The sequence below is a fragment of the Lytechinus pictus genome, chromosome 13 (assembly GCF_037042905.1).
Source record: "Lytechinus pictus isolate F3 Inbred chromosome 13, Lp3.0, whole genome shotgun sequence".
NCBI classification, from domain to species: domain Eukaryota; kingdom Metazoa; phylum Echinodermata; class Echinoidea; order Temnopleuroida; family Toxopneustidae; genus Lytechinus; species Lytechinus pictus.
This window is the reverse complement of record NC_087257.1, coordinates 11,560,174-11,573,086: the sequence shown is the minus strand read 5'-3', so window position 1 is coordinate 11,573,086 and position 12,913 is coordinate 11,560,174. Positions and strand designations below refer to the sequence as shown.

At 35.9% G+C, this 12,913-nt stretch overlaps 1 protein-coding gene across 1 annotated transcript in view; it reads left to right on the top strand.

Moving 5' to 3' along the window:
• The window catches only part of LOC129273992 (mucin-17-like), a 154,886-nt gene extending 143,131 nt beyond the window's left edge, over positions 1-11,755 (top strand). The window contains exons 112-121 of the mRNA XM_064108928.1: positions 491-526; positions 987-1,028; positions 2,433-2,459; positions 3,297-3,332; positions 4,840-4,896; positions 6,447-6,710; positions 7,294-7,322; positions 7,970-8,074; positions 9,514-9,556; positions 10,200-11,755. Of these exons, the coding sequence (XP_063964998.1) occupies positions 491-526; positions 987-1,028; positions 2,433-2,459; positions 3,297-3,332; positions 4,840-4,896; positions 6,447-6,710; positions 7,294-7,322; positions 7,970-8,074; positions 9,514-9,556; positions 10,200-10,558 (998 nt within the window). The 3' untranslated portion in view covers positions 10,559-11,755. The remainder of the gene's footprint in view (positions 1-490; positions 527-986; positions 1,029-2,432; positions 2,460-3,296; positions 3,333-4,839; positions 4,897-6,446; positions 6,711-7,293; positions 7,323-7,969; positions 8,075-9,513; positions 9,557-10,199) is intronic.
• Positions 11,756-12,913: the final 1,158 nt, after the last annotated feature.

Sequence of the window (12,913 nt, the reverse complement as noted above, 5' to 3'; positions counted from 1 at the left end):
ATTTAAATTCTCTGAAATTATTGACTTCCTTTTATCAATGGATTCCTTATCGATTATGTGATCGACAGCCGAGGTCATAGAAAGGAGTCTTAATAATGTCCAACACCCTCCTACCCTCCCCTCCTCCCCCTCTCCCCTCCTCCCCCCTTTCCCCTCCCCCTCCCCTCCTCCCCCTCCCCCCTCCGGACTGTCAAAAGTAAAAGTACGCCTTGACTCTCAGGATTGAAGGTGCATATCTCCTTTATAGGGAGATTTGTTGTTGATATACATTTTTTCCAGTGACTTTGCCATATTTACCTTTTTTCTATGACTTTATCCATTAGAAGTTGGATGTAGGATCTAGCGTGAAAGGTGTAGCCCTGGCTCTTATTAAAGTGCCTTACTTAGTAGCCTACAGACGTGATTTAAAATATTTTGTGGGCCTTGCAAAAATTATTCAGAACCCAGGATGTAAAACAAATTTTAACTGATGACCCTTTCTCTTTGACAGAACCTTCAACTGAACCAATTGATACAGGCGATGGAGGTAGGTTCGTGATTCCCAACTTTCATTTGTTTACTATGCTTATTTCTTATCCTTTCATCTTATGTGATTTCAATTGAATTTCAAGTTGAGTTCAAATTTAAGCAGAGAAAAAGATAAGAAAAGTAAAGTTATTAATCAATGAACTTATGACACTTTCAGATTTATTCGCAGATCATACAACTTTGAATCTTTTTTTTTAATGATTAAGTAAAGTGCTGAAAAATATTGCATTATGCTGACCTAAGGTGTAGATATTTGATGTCATGCTCACAAATACTCAAATTTAAATCAGCCACTAGAAAAAAAATTGAATAAAAATGTATCTTTGACAAAATAACCTATTTCTCTTTCATTCCATTTTCTTACAAAGTATTTTTTTTTCAATTTTAGGCAATATGAACTTTGCAACATGACTTCATCAAATAAATCTGCGTTTACTTTTACTTTGCTTTACTTTTAGATGTTGTTACTTCTCCAACAAGACCTAGACCAACTACAACAGGTAATTTAGAATGTTGTACAGCATTGCCTGGAAATTAAAAAACTGGGAATTATATATAGCTTAATATCATAAGTTCATCACCAATATGGGCAACAAATAACACATAATTGTGAAGCTTTGAGACTCCCCTTTATTCTGGTGTATTAAAGTCCCATGATAGATTTGTACATTGATGTATCTTTACCCACAAGTAAAACAATTGGAAAAAGGAGTACAACAATTTGGGAGAGGGCATTTGACCTGCAAATGAAACATGTTTCAAGAGTCTCTGCTATTAAGCATGATACCTCAAGGAAAATGTTTATCGTTGTTATATCTAATACCCCTTACTAAGAGAAAAGGATGTATATGTATCTATATGTGGGCCACCCTTACAAACGTTCAACAATCCAGTTTTTAGAAACAGTATTTAAAACAATTTATAATGATTTTGACATAATGCAATCTTATATGAGGTTGAGGATAACTAATGATTTTTTATCCATATTTTAAACAAGGTTTTAGCTAATTGCATGTTATTCGCTGATGTCATTGTGATTCTGAATTGAATTTGTCTTCATAAGAGCTTTGAATTCTAGTTTGTTCCATGTTTTACTCTTCTGATCAGAATGTTTTATTCCTACCCAATTTTGGGCTGTAAGTCGATTGTAAGGTACAGTTGAGACTAGAAGTTTACATCCAGGAAATTCAAAGAAAAGTTGACAATTTCCAAACATCATAAAATTTACTTTATCTTATAAAATATTTGTGCTATCATGACGAATTTGATATCAAACAAATGAGTATGTCATGCCTCTTCATCACATCACTTTGTCATCAGGAACTGAAAAATATTTAGGTGTCATTTTTTCCCCAAAAAATCTTCATATTTTAGACAAAATTAGAAATAAAAACTTAACAAAAACATTTCATATTTGTGCTAGTTACCTCTCAACACAAATATTTCAGATTACACTCTTTTTCAGTGATGACATATGATAGAAAATGTAATATAAATCATAGATTTGACATTTAAATATTTCTATGAAACAATTTTTGAAAATATAGTAACAAACAATAGAATACATTTGGCATGAATATTACTTTTTTTCTTCAAAGAAAATTCCAACCTGAAATATACTTTCATCCCAGCGGCATCCCAATCATGTGAAAAAGCTTCATACGCTCTTTCATTTGATACCCAATTAGTCATGGTACTATTCATAATTCTGAAGATTTAGTATATTTTACGATGTTTGGCAAGCGAAAAATTTCATTGAATTCTATGGGTGCATGTAAACTTTTGGCCCTAACTGTATGTGATGACCTTAATGCAACCAAGAAAAATTGATAATATGATATGAATGGAATATTCTGCTTAAACATCACATATCTTCTTTTTTTATAATCATGATCCTGACACAGAACCTGTGACGACACCATTCAGTGCAGGTATGTGATTTAGGTTCATCCATGTATTAGTGTAATATCACCTTTGGATAACAAACTCCTTTGTGATTCCCTTGTCTTTCATGATGATGATATGCTATTCAGGGCTCAAATTCACCTAAGCAGTTGATCACCTATAGTCTAATACTATATTTGGTCTAAACTCATTCGGTTAACTATTTACTGTTTGGTCTGCACTAAATAAGTGTAATAGCCACATTGTTTAATTTCCAATTATTGAAATTCTCAGTTGGTCTAAATTGCGCTTTGTCTACTTCCCAATTTTTACTTTGTCAAATTAAAATTTAGCTGCCATTGCTTCTAGCAGTTTTGTGCTTAGATAGCTGGCCACTGTGTTTTATCCAACATCCTCTATCACATATGCTTGATGTATGATTTAATCATCAGTCTCTGTCAGCATTATTTATCTCGACGATTGTCACATGTAAAATGTATTCATTTATATCTTTGTTATTTTGTGAGGATGTTAATTTTATTCTAGATTAATGAATAAATTATTTAGAAACACCTGCAAAAAAAGAGGAAATCATGGTTTACAAGTAGTTCGTCTAACCATGTGGAATAATTGGTGTCCAACCAAGTGGATACTAGACAAATGGGATGTAGCCTATCTGGAAATTAGACAAAATGGTAAACAAGCTAATGGCAAGTAGATGAAATGTAGACGAATCGGTTGCAGACGAAATAGGGTTAGACCATGTGGGATGAGACAAAATGTAAAATAGATATAAGCGGGTGAAAACCAAGTGATGTACCATTACTCAAGGATACATTTTGAATGGACATTGGAATTTGTACATTTTCTTTATTGTTACACAGAAACTACTACCCCAAGGATGAGGGAGAGTACAGAAGGTAATACAAACGATGATTATTAAACAAATAATACCCATCATGGGGGGCATTAGTAAGAATTATACGCACAGTGTACCTTTGGAACAGTTCTGACACGTTTGGACTGTTTCAAAGGTATCAAACAAGTGTAGGTAATTATCCTAATGCCCGAGCCGCTGTACATGTAGTATTATGTGTTTTATAAGAAAGTGATATGGATCCTTGTTATTTGATCCAAATGGTCAAAAGAACTTATTAGTACCAGTCATAAGTAGATTTGCCTAATACTTAAAATATCATTTCATTATGATCCATATCACTGTTTATCACATGTTGTTCTGGACATTTTATGTTTGAAGTCAGGGGCCAATTTCATTACGACATACAATTATTAAAGGTAACTTTCCAGTTGTTATAATTACCATGATAACCTTAATTGTGATTGTGTTTGGCTGCTGAGCTGTGTTACCAAAAAGTTACCAAAATCGTGACCCTTTACACAATGGGACACAGATAGGGGGGTTAAGGTTTATTAATAATGTAATTGTGGTATTGGTTCTGAATATGCTCTCTGGATTGTAAATAGGTAGAGGATGATATATATTCTGTCACCTGAGGGGGGGGGGTGTTTCACAAAGAGGTAAGCGTGACTTAAAGTCATGCTTAGTGCTGACGTGCACATTATATATAATGCGCAATCTTATACAAATAATGCACATGAGCGCGTGCATACAGGGCAAAATAATGAACGATGTGCAAGAAGAGCCAATGGATATACCGCACCGAGGTATGCACAAAATGTGTGTATTGTTTGTTTTATACAACCCCCCCCCCTCACTCATGTTACTGAGTTGCCCTGAAGGCTATATTTGATCTTTATTCTAGATAATTCTAGATAATTCCAGAACTCGCACTATCCGGCACTCTGACATCAGAGTGCAGGATAGTGCATTTTGGATGCAATAGTGCAATTCGCTGAATATCATGTTATTCGATTTAGACCAATCAGATTACAGACCATTCTTGGCAGTTGTATAAAACTAATTAATATGCAATACTGAGCACCTTCTTAGCATGATTTGACCAATGCAGTGATGCCTTTTATACGGCACCCACCTGGACATTTACTTACTTAACTCTTTGTGAAAACCCCCCTGAAATGTGCAAGGAAATGTAAGCAGTCACTTAGACATGTTTGTTAACATCATTGGATCTAGTTTTCAAAGTAACAATGCAATATGCTCATATGAATTGAATATGGGAGTCTGCATGCAAGCAAGTGCACTGACTTCAATAGAACTCTACTGAGGACTTACACCTAGAGGTCTTCCCCATGAGGACCCTGTAAGCAGGATGAATACCCTACCAAAAAAGGCATAAGCCCACCAAATGGGTTTTGAATACATGTCTGCCGATTGCAAGACCACCACTTTACCAGCTGAGCTTTTGTGCCTTCTGAGAATGTTGAAAATTGCTCAAGCGAGTCTGTTGAAATAATAAATCTATTTTATCATCTGTATATATCTAGTTCCTACAACTGTGAGGACAGAATCGACCACTGTGACAAGGCCTTCAACAACAGGAGGTAAGTTCAGATCGTGGTATTTTGAGAAAACTGCATGTGAAGGTTTTTCTTATTAATTCCTTTATATGTTACAGTGCTATTATAACATTTGATGTGTTGTGCATTTCCTGCATTCAGTTTTAATGACAAATCGACAAAGTTGATATTAAAACCAAAACAGGGAGGGGGCTCATAAATAGTTAGGTATGACTGGGAGTCATGCTTGAATGCCGAAGCACACAGGATATGTAACTCGCAATTTCATTGATGAATATGCAGTAGTTAGTGTCCACTACGTATGATCTTACCAATGCAGTGATCAACTTTTGTAGCGCATGCTCAAGTGGGAATCTTGGTGCGATTCTAAGTCATGCGTAAATGTTTGTTAAACACCCTGTGATTCCAATGGTAAATTGCCAATTCGTCTACTGCCAACTCGTCCAATCACCACGTGGTCAACTTTCATTTAGTCTAATGCCATTCCATCCATCAACATTTGTTCCAATCACTTCATCTAATCACCAGTACGTCTATGATCATTTCGTCTCATAACCAGTTGGTCTTCTAATATCCATTTCATTTTCATTCATTTTGCATAAATAACACTTTAGTCCAATTAGACCAAATGGTATATGGACTAAATGGGTATATTGGACCAACTGGTTTTTAGACAGAATGGCAATAGACTGAACGAAAGTAGACCATGTGGTGAGTGGACGAACTGATGGTAGACCAAATGATAGTAGACGAGTTGGCAACTGGAGGAATTGGCATTTAGACGAATTGGAAATAAACCATTCCAATGTGATGATGACTTTCGGGGGGAGGGGTATTTATGTTTCACATTTTCTTATGGAAAGATGGAAATAACATTAATCTTAGATTAAAATTTATTTCATAGCTCATTCCACCAGAGACTGGTGACATGCATTAATTTCTTTGTTAAGTTCGAATTATATAAACACTTCTTACTGCACCCATTGAACACAGGCAGAAGATATCTTTTCTTTAAAGTTTGTTGTTTAAATTATGGCATGGTCTGTTTGGGGTGACAAAGTTGTGTTCAAAGATCCCCCTCCTGTACTGGCTGCACAGAAGTGTTGTCAGCGCTAACATTACAACCGGGCACAGCAATGTCACAACAACGCAATAGATACATCTTGGATCAATGCGAAAGATGTGACTATAAAACATACTGTTTGTGCTCTTTTAGGGCTAACACCATTTCTGTACGGCTTCTACTGCTCTATAGCAACACCCCTGTGACGAAACGTCATGTTTTTAGGTAGCAAACCTATTTTATAGTGTGTCCTCATAATCCAGTAAATGCTCCTCCTGTATATCCTCAATATATGTGCATTGGCAAGTTTTACATTGGTTCAATTATCTGAGGAAATAAACTTCCCATTATTTCTTGGTATATTGATTTCATTGGTAAAATCATTTATAAAGAAAATTAATTAAAGTAATATTAAGATAAGAATGGTTATGATAATTATCAATATGCTGGTGATCAGTATTTATTTCTTTAAAATATGTCTGCACTCAAACATGCATGGTTTATTCTTTAGCCATGGTGTCGACCACGATGATCCGTGAAACAACCACAACACCAGAAGCGACGACGGAGAAGACCACAGTAATTGAAACAACGGCTACAGAAGGGTCCACGGTCCAGAAGGTGACCACAACCACACCGGAGGAGATCACCACTGAGTTGACCGTGACAGAAGGAGGGGTCACAACTACGGAAACTACCACCACACCAATTGCCAGCTCTACCACTAGTGTAACTACCATGATCATGACTACACCCAAACCAGGAAATGAGACAGGTATGCTCCTCTTTTGAAAATAAATTTTCAAGTTAATAGATATTTGAAAGAATTTTGTTTTTACGGAAACAAGACTGGTTTGCTCTTATTTTTTAATCAGTTTTCAAGTTAATAGATACAGTACTTTAAATACATGTTTTAATGGAAACAAGACTGGTTTGCCTCTCTTTTAAATCTTTAAGATAATAGATATTTTCAATATGTTCTTAGTGAAACGAGAATGGTTTGCATATTTTTTACCAATTTTCAAGAGAATAGATAATTGAATTATGTTCCCAATGGAAATGAAACTGGTACACTTATTTCTAAAAATCAGTTTTCAAGTGATTACAAAGTGATTGCGTTTTTAACCTTTTCCCTCTATTTTTGCCTACCCAATGTATGAAAATGCAGTTGTTTATTTTTGTTTTTGGATAATTCCTTCAATGAATTATTTACTCAGTTATGCTAATTCATGCAATTGTATAGAAAGACAGAAAAGAACACCATTCACACCCTCTGTTCATATCAGTTAAACATCAAAATAACCCTCAAATTATACAACTGCAAATTAATTATTTATACACTTGTATTTTTCTAACAGGCTGTCTTAAGAATGGTATTCGTTATGAGGTAAGTTTACAATGTCCCGTATCACTTTGCTTTTCTCATAATTCTATTAAGAAGCAAGTGAATAAAGTAGGGAAAGGTGTAATTTTTGCTCATTGGGACCTAACCGGATTAAGCAATATATTTTGGAGCCCCCCCCCCCAAAAAAAAAGGAAAATTGTACCTGGTATCAAAGCAAAATCATATACTTGACATAACGTTCTATCAGGTCGCTCAGGTATGCCGACTCTCTCACAGATATTTAATTTCCAGTTTTCAAGAATTTCTGGGTAATTCTATAAAACAAGCAGCCAACTTTTACCTTCGACCCTCAATTGAAATTGTAAACTTAAATGCATAGATGGAAGGTTTTACATTCTTAAATACAGCTTAATTTTATTTTCTTATCAAACTTCTATAAAATGGTTCTCTATGAACAGCCAGAGCAATGGAAGTCAATTTACTCGCCCACCTTATTTGATTTCATTGTAATTTAGTAACACAATATTTATCTCTCTTTCTCTTGCTCTCTCTTGTTGTCTCTTTCATTAATCTCTCCCTTCCCACTATCTCTCTCTTTTTGGCTTTCTCTTGCACTACTTTGTCTGTGTCTTTCTCTCTGTCCATCTATCACTCTCTCTCTCTTTCCCTCCCCTTCCAACCCTTTACAGTGGGGAGAGGAGATCATTTCAGATGATCCTTGCGAGAAGTTGATCTGCAAAGAAAACACAGGCATTATGAGAATAACTACCTCATGTCCTCCAATTGTCTGTGTGGTATGTATTCCTTTTCTTTTCTTCACACAAATTATAACCATGCTTAGATTGGATCTGTCCCCAGGTTTTTAAATTGCAGCATGCAATATGTTCTACCCTGTGGTCGCGTCTTGGTCTAGTGGTTCTGACTCTCGACTCTCGTCGTGGGTTCAAATCTTAGCCATGGCATATTTTCCTTCAGCAAGAAATTTATCCACACTGTGCTGCACTCGACCCAGTTGAGGTTAATGGGTACCGCCAGGAAGTAATTCCTCAAATAGCTGTGCGCACCTGAATCGGTAGACTAGCTTAGCCGGGGTAATATAGGAGCGCCTAGAGCATCTAGCAAGGTGGATACGTGTGCTATACAAATCCTATATCATTTATTTACCCTCACTTGTCATATTTTTTGTCCCATTTATACAAATCATTGATTTGTGGTAAATGAACTTTCTTTGTTGTGGCCGCTGTTCAGAATCATTCAAATGTGGTTGTAATTTTGGTATAAGAGGTAGATGGATAGTGCAAACTGTCCCCAACGATGTACCATGATATCGATGAATAGTCATTTCTTTATATGTCATGAATTATGTAAATATGACAATATATATTGAAATTGAGACTAATATGACCTATAAAGAGCTTGAATCAACCCAATATGCACATTGTTATCATTACCTAGGGCTAAGCCATATTGTCCTCACAGTCCACAAGTTTTTCAAGGGATAAAGATGATGGCAAATTATGTTTGTTGATAATTTAAACATTGATGTCACTGGTATGGATGTTCATTAATTGCATCACTTATTACTTAACAGTTAATGTTTTTAGTAGTAGTAGTAGTAGTAGTAGTAGTAGTAGTAGTATAGTAGTAGCATTATTAGTGTTTATTATATTTATTATTATTTTTTGGTATCAATGTTAATTAAGTGCATCACTTATTATTCAACAGCTAGAACAGGTGTGTATATAGAAGGCCCCAAGTGAAAGTTTGTAGTTTATATTTTAAGTCATGGGCCATGATCAGGAAAAACGGAGATGTGTCCTTTCTGCAAATTTTGTGCAGTTCTTTCAATTATGGAATGCCTGATGTCAAGAAATTATACTTAAGGTGAAAACAGAATGCCACATGTTCAGTACAACGGCTTAACATTCGAGTGCCTGTAAGCACAAAGCTTAGCAATCCTTGTAGAAAATTATTTTACGATTGATTGCATCGACTACAATGTACAATTATTGGTTACAGTCGAGCATCCAATTAATCCCTAACCGTTGTGTAAGGAAACCCAAGTGTGACAGCCCCTTGACAACAAACTGGATTCCTTCTAAAAGATATGCTACAGACTTTTGCTAAGGTACCTTATTAGTGTACAACATTCTGTGCACTACACTTGGGTCTATTATTTTGTCATTCTGGTACTTTATTCACATTTTTCTATTATAATTTTTATTAATTGCAGGGTAAGCTGGTGAGAAGGGAAGGAGAATGCTGTGAAGTATGTGGTAAGTAAGGATTCATTTACTTTATCTTTCTGCTTTTCATTGGACTCTGACATAGTTTATGAATCATAATAATAAAAAAATTATCCTGTGCTTGATAAACTGTCATTCAAAAGGGAAGGAGCAAAAATCTCTGTGTTAAACTGAGAAGAGGAAAAAAAATATGCCCTTCAAAGGAGCAATGCCTACATATTTTGCTGTGATATGTGAAAAATGGTTAGCCACCTTAAAAATGATGATTGCTCTGATTGTACTCTCAATTGAACACTATTCATACAATCAAATGCATGACATTTCTTATTGCCCTCTTTGGTATTTATTTAAGAATGTATGGATGAAAATGAATGTCTCTAAATAATGTGTTCTGTATAAAATTTATTGAAAACATAGTCTTTATTGTTGAGAACTCTATGTACTTTAAGATTGTAGTACCACCTCTGCTTGTTAATAATTGTAAACTCTGTTTGCATATGTGAACCATTTAAGAGATGGAGCATTGTTGATCTGGCGCTGCAAAGTGGCCCACAATTGAGCAAAACGAATTTTGGAGTACACTGTATAATGTTAGATTTCTATTTGAACAATAAAATTGGGATTTTCATTTTATTTTTTTTCATTTGTATTTCCTTTTGTTTCACCTCAATAGAAGAAGAAGTCCCAACATGCCAGCCACGAAGTATAAAGGAAGAAAACTACGAGATGGGAGATGGATGCGTTTCTACTACCCCAGTCACCTTGTCCTATTGTGATGGTATGTGCGAGTCCAACTCTACTGCTATGATGAGTGCCTCTATCAATGGTGCACCGTACTTCGATTCCTTCTGCCGCTGCTGCAAGCCGACTATGTTCAGCACGTTTGAGGCGGAGTTCTTGTGTGCAGATGGCACCTCCTACACGAAGCAGTACTACGTCATAGAGCAATGCGACTGTGAAACCTGTGCCTACGATCCCATTCAAGCTCTCAATCCTACAACGGTAGACACACCACCGGTCTATTCACCGTAGTAGTATCTAAAAGTAAAGCGATGGGATTGGAATCCTATATTGATATCCTGTATACAAATAAATTATATTTTCTGTAGGAAGATTCAGCTGCCAGTTTGTTTCTCTTCTTTTTCTTTTAGATGTACCACTTTTTCAGATGTTTTATCTACTTTCAATTTGTTTATAGTATCCACTCCATGTATACGTGTATCTATACTTGTGGTGCATTCAACATTTAGGGTTCATCGAAATAAAAAAAATTAACTTGGTGTATTTTTCTTATATCTGTATCAGAATCACCAAATTGTCGATATGAACTTGTCTCCATGATGTATTTTACTTGATTTAAAAAACTACTGTAGTTAAAGTGATTGGTTAACATTGGTTTGACTTTTTAAAAATCTGAGCTAGAAGGTCACACTTGTCACCTGTGTCTGTGATATGTTACAAAAATTAAGCCCAGAAAAAATTGCGTTCGAAAATAATTATTCAGTGCTTCAAAAATTGAAATATAAAGTGACCGAAAACACCATCTTAATTTCATCCCATACACTTATGTGTACTATTTAGGCGTCTTTAAGACGCCTATTTACAAAATCGGGGTTTGCCTTGTAGTTTTAGCTTTTCATTCTCAATAATGGTTGTTTTCAGGGTTTATTAGTTCTAATACATGCACTTGTACACATGTTTCATCTTGGTTTGAGAATTTTTTAAATCGGCTGCTCACAAAGTTAAAAGGAAAAAAAATATGAGATCCCTCTTTGTATAGTAAAGTCAATACATGTGAGGTGATTGGATTATTTTCCTATATAGCAATAATTCATTGTAAGAGTTAAAATGTAATTTAAGGGTGATTGGTTATTCCTTAATAATGTATTTACAGAATAGGAGTAACAGGTAACTTAGGTTTATCAAGTTTTAACTTATTATCAAATGTACAGTAAGATTGAATGATAACATCCTACACTGAAACCATGTACTGTGTTCTAGTAAAAGTATAAGTGAAAAAAAAAAATGGCCCTTAAAAAGATGACAGTAAGACTATAATCTAATGTAGTATGAAATCATACTTTTGATTACATTTTCGAGTAACATACAACATTTAGGTTACAGGTTTTTCTTTTGTTTCTTGATGTTTATGGAGATGATTTAGAGTTTGCTCTTTCTATCGACTAGATGGCAGCTGAATAATAAAACAAGATGAAGAATGAAATGGAACATTGTGTGTTCTTTAATTTTTAAGTACATATATTTCATTAAAATTTGATATGGAGGCCTAGAAACAGAGGAAAAAGAGTCCAATATGGAAAAAGAGATTGTGTGTGTGTGTGTTTACGTGGGTGAGGGTGGGTGTGTGTGCATGTGTTGGAGAAATTGATTGATATGGGTGTGTGTGCGCGAGTGAGTGTGTGAAAATCGAGTATATGTGATGAAAGAGTGTGTGAGAGACAAAGTGGCGTGTGGGCAGGTGGGTGTGTGTGAGGGAGATTGTTCGTGGTGTGTGCGAGAGAGAAAGATAGTGTGTATAAAGATTGAAAGTGTCATTGAAAGACTATGGGTGGGTGTGTGATAGTTCTGCAGGATCTGTGTGTGAGATGCGTGGATGTGAGTGATTGAAAAACAAGGACTGTGTGTCTGAAATTATGAGGTTGTGCGAGGACGATATTACGAGAGACAGTGTTGTGAGTCTGGGAAGAGAGGGCGTTTGTACATGTGTATAACAGGTTTAATGAGTGAGCTCAGTGAAAGTGTTGGTGTGTGTTGGAGAGAGATCGGGTTTAATGTGTGTATACAGTCATAGAGACTATGTGTGAGTGTAAGAGAGGGTGTGTGGGTTGGAGAAATACAGAGATTGTTGACATGGGCGAGTGTCGGGGTGTGTGGGATGGTATGTGCAAGAGTTGGCGTGTGTGAGAGATTGTCTAAGACTAATTAAGTTAGAGAAAAAGAAAGAGAGGCAAAGTGGTGTGTGGGAAGAGACTTTGAACGTGTGGGTGTGTTTGAGAGAGATAGTGAGACTGTTTGTGGTGTGTGACATGTGTTAGAAAGATTGACTGTTTCTAAGAAAAGAGAAAGTGGTGTGTTAGAAAGAGAAAGATAGGGTGAACACATTGATAGAGACTGTGTGTGAGTGTAAGAGAAATAGAGAGGGTGTGTGTGAGTTGGGGAAATAGACTGTTGACATGTTTGGGAGTCTCTGCGTGTGAGAATGTGCGCGATCGGGTGTGTTGAGTATGTGTGAGAGATTGTGTGTCTAAGACTAATTAGAGAAAAAAGAAAGAGAGGCAAAGTGGTGTGTGGGGGAGAGACTATGGACGTGTGGGTGTGTGTGAGAGAGAGATAGGGAGACTGTTCGTGGTGTGTGACATGTGTTAG